Raw genomic sequence first — 3028 nt, 5'->3', positions numbered from 1 at the left:
GCTGCGACGTGTGCAACTACTCCACCACCACCAAGGGCAACCTCAGCATCCACATGCAGTCCGACAAGCACCTGGCCAACCTGCAGGGCTTCCAGGCGGGCCCCGGCAGCCAGGGCAGTCCCCCTGAGGCGTCACTCCCACCCTCGGCCGGGGACAAGGAGCCCAAGACCAAATCGTCCTGGCAGTGCAAGGTGTGCAGCTACGAGACCAACATCTCCCGCAACCTGCGTATCCACATGACCTCTGAGAAGCACATGCAGAACGTCCTCCTGCTGCACCAGGGGCTGCCGCTGGGCCTGCCCCCCGGGCTGGTGGGGACAGGCCCCCCCCCCCCCGCAGGAGCGGCCCCCGCCACCCCTCCCGAACTCTTCCAGTACTTCGGGCCGCAGGCCCTGGGGCAGCCTCAGGCTCCCTTGCCCGGCCCCGGGCTGAGGCCAGACAAGCCCCTGGAAGCCCAGCTGCTTCTCAACGGCTTCCACCCCCTCGGAGCGCCGGCTCGCAAGTTCCCCGCCGCAGCTGGTAAGCAGCCTGGGCTCCGTGCCTGCTTCCCCTCCTCCCTTCCCTGCTTCCTTCCCGGGGCTGGCCCCCCACCGGTAACCCCAGCTCCTTCAGCACTGTCCTCATTTGCCCACCCGCCCCTTTCCTTCCTTGGGCCACTCATCTGTCTCTGTCCCCCAGCCCCTGGCAGCCTCTCCCCGGACACCCACCTGCCTCCGAGTCAGCTCCTGGGCTCCTTGTCCGACAGCCTGCCCAGCCCGCCGCCCCCGGAAGACGGCCCGCCCCCGAAGGTGTTCCGCTGCCTCGTGTGCCAGGCCTTCAGCACCGACCGCCTGGAGCTGCTGTTCTACCACTGCAGCGTGGGCCGGAGCCTCCCCGAGGCCGAGTGGAAGGAGGTGGCCGGTGACACCCACCGCTGCAAGCTCTGCTGCTACGGCACCCAGCTCAAGGCCAACTTTCAGCTCCACCTCAAGACCGACAAACATGCCCAGAAGTACCAGCTGGCCGCCCACCTGCGGGAGGGGGGCGGGGCCGCGGGCTCCCCCTCGCCGGTGCCCCTGGGGGACGGGGCTCCTTACGGCTCCGTGCCCCCGCTGCACCTCCGCTGCAACATCTGCGACTTCGAGTCCAACAGCAAGGAGAAGATGCAGCTGCATGCGCGGGGTGCGGCCCACGAGGAGAACAGCCAGGTCTATAAGGTGAGGGTGGGCGGGGAGGGCCCGGCGCCCCCGGGGAGAGAGAAGCGGACAAGGGCTTGGGGACGCACCGAGGAGACCCCCACGGGTGGGCGAGCTATGGGAAGAGCCGGGGTGGCAGGACGGGATAAAATGGCAAGTGTGACCCAGGATCGTCAACTTCTGGGAGACGGGTGCGGAGAGGAGACCAAAGGCTGGTGGGCTCAGACAAAGTGAATCCAGTACTTTATTCGGCTTTTCTGGTGTTGGAGGCTGGGGGGGGGGGGTGTTCTGTCTGCTCAGGCCATCTTGTCACCAGTTCAAGAGGATGGAACCAAATTCCATTCACCTACCAGGAGGGAGTCCAGGATTGACAGGAGGAAGAGAAGGAGATGGGGGAGAAAAAGTAGTAATATCCAGGTGGCCAGAGGAGGGGAAAAGGGGGGTGCTCAAGAGAGCAGACGGGATGGGCAGGGAGGGGGTGCTGCTGGTCAGGCTCCCCTGGGGGAGGCAGAGGGGGCCCCCGAGATCTGGAGGGGCCTGAGCAGCCTCTTTCCGCGCGCTTCCAGTTTCTGCTGGAGATGGAGGGCGCGGCGGCCGGGGCCGAGCTGGGGCTCTTCCGCTGCCTGCTGTGCGCGTGGGAGACGCCCTCCCGCCTGGCCGTGCTGCAGCACCTCCGCGCCCCAGCACACCGCGACGCCCAGGCCCAGCGGCGCCTGCAGCTGCTGCAGAGCGGCCCCGCGGCCGAGGACGGGCTCTCGGCCCTGCAGAGTATCCTGAGCTTCAGCCACGGGCAGCTCCGGACTCCCGGTGAGGAACAGGGGACCGCGAGGGGGCGGGAGCCGGGGCTGGGGAGAAGGGGATGCCAGGGAGGAGAAACGGCTCTGTGCGCAGGCGAGAACAGGTGGAAAGGAGCCAGCCGTGAAGGGGTGATAAAAGCGGACTTGGGGAACAGTGGGGCGGCCCAGCGACGGGGGAAGCAAGAGGCTCTTGGGAGGGAGGAGGCAGAGAAGGGCAGAGGCTTTGCTGGGTGGAGAGTAGAGAACAGGAAGGGAGGTGAGGAGGCATCACCCAGTGATTCCGAATGGTGACTGGTGTTCCAGCAACGCTAGGTGTTGGGGGCGGCAGGAGCTGGTCAGGAAGGAGAGAGGAAGTAGAAAAACAGAAGAATGGAATCCACTTCGGGCCGGGCCAGGGCCTGTCGGAAGGAGATGGGAGCCGTGGGCCTGGCCCGAAGGCAGCAGGGAGAGGAAGCCCTGGACGAGCTCCCCAGCGTCTTCCTGTCTCCTAGGAGGTCTTCAGCCCAAAGGCTGGGCTTAGGGTCCCCCTTAGGCAGCTGAGGTTGTACCAGCAGAGACCGAGAACAGCCAGCCAGGCGCCATTGATCCAGAGGGTGCAGGAGAAGAGCCTGGAAGGGGCAGTCAGAGGTGGGCACGGGCATCCGGGCTCTGTAGGGGCCGGCGGCGGGCCAGGGTGAGGGTGCGGGCAGCAGGAACCAGGAACAGGCGGCGTTGACTGGTGCTAATTGAATTGCCAATATGCTGGCTGGAGTTTAAGTGCCGGAGGGGCCCGATCAATAGCTAATGATCCTGGCGCAGGGCTGAATGGAGTTAAGGAACTTTAACACTTTAATTAGGCTGCCACCGAAAATAAATTCCTACACATCTGTCAATTCTTACTTGAGTGGTAATCTCCTCTCCCAGCTAGACCTGCCGCCTCCCGCTCGCCGCACCTGCTTCCATTCGGCCTCACCATCCTTCTTCAGTGCCCCTCCCTTTATGTTTCTGGGCTCCCTGCTTCCAGGACCAGTCAAGATGGGGAGCCGAGTTGGGCCCCGTCTCTGCTGCCTACGGCCA

General features: G+C 65.2%; 1 protein-coding gene across 1 annotated transcript in view; it reads left to right on the top strand.

Moving 5' to 3' along the window:
- ZFHX2 (zinc finger homeobox 2) overlaps positions 1-3028 on the top strand; it is an 18331-nt gene that overhangs the window by 4624 nt on the left and 10679 nt on the right. Inside the window, exon 3 of the mRNA XM_040620755.1 lies at positions 1742-1982. Coding sequence (XP_040476689.1) covers positions 1742-1982 — 241 coding nt within the window. The remainder of the gene's footprint in view (positions 1-1741; positions 1983-3028) is intronic.

The sequence above is a fragment of the Ursus maritimus genome, unplaced genomic scaffold (assembly GCF_017311325.1).
Source record: "Ursus maritimus isolate PB19 unplaced genomic scaffold, ASM1731132v1 scaffold_36, whole genome shotgun sequence".
NCBI classification, from domain to species: Eukaryota; Metazoa; Chordata; class Mammalia; order Carnivora; family Ursidae; genus Ursus; species Ursus maritimus.
The sequence above is the reverse complement of the archived record's forward strand: the minus strand, read 5'-3'. Positions and strand labels throughout refer to the sequence as shown.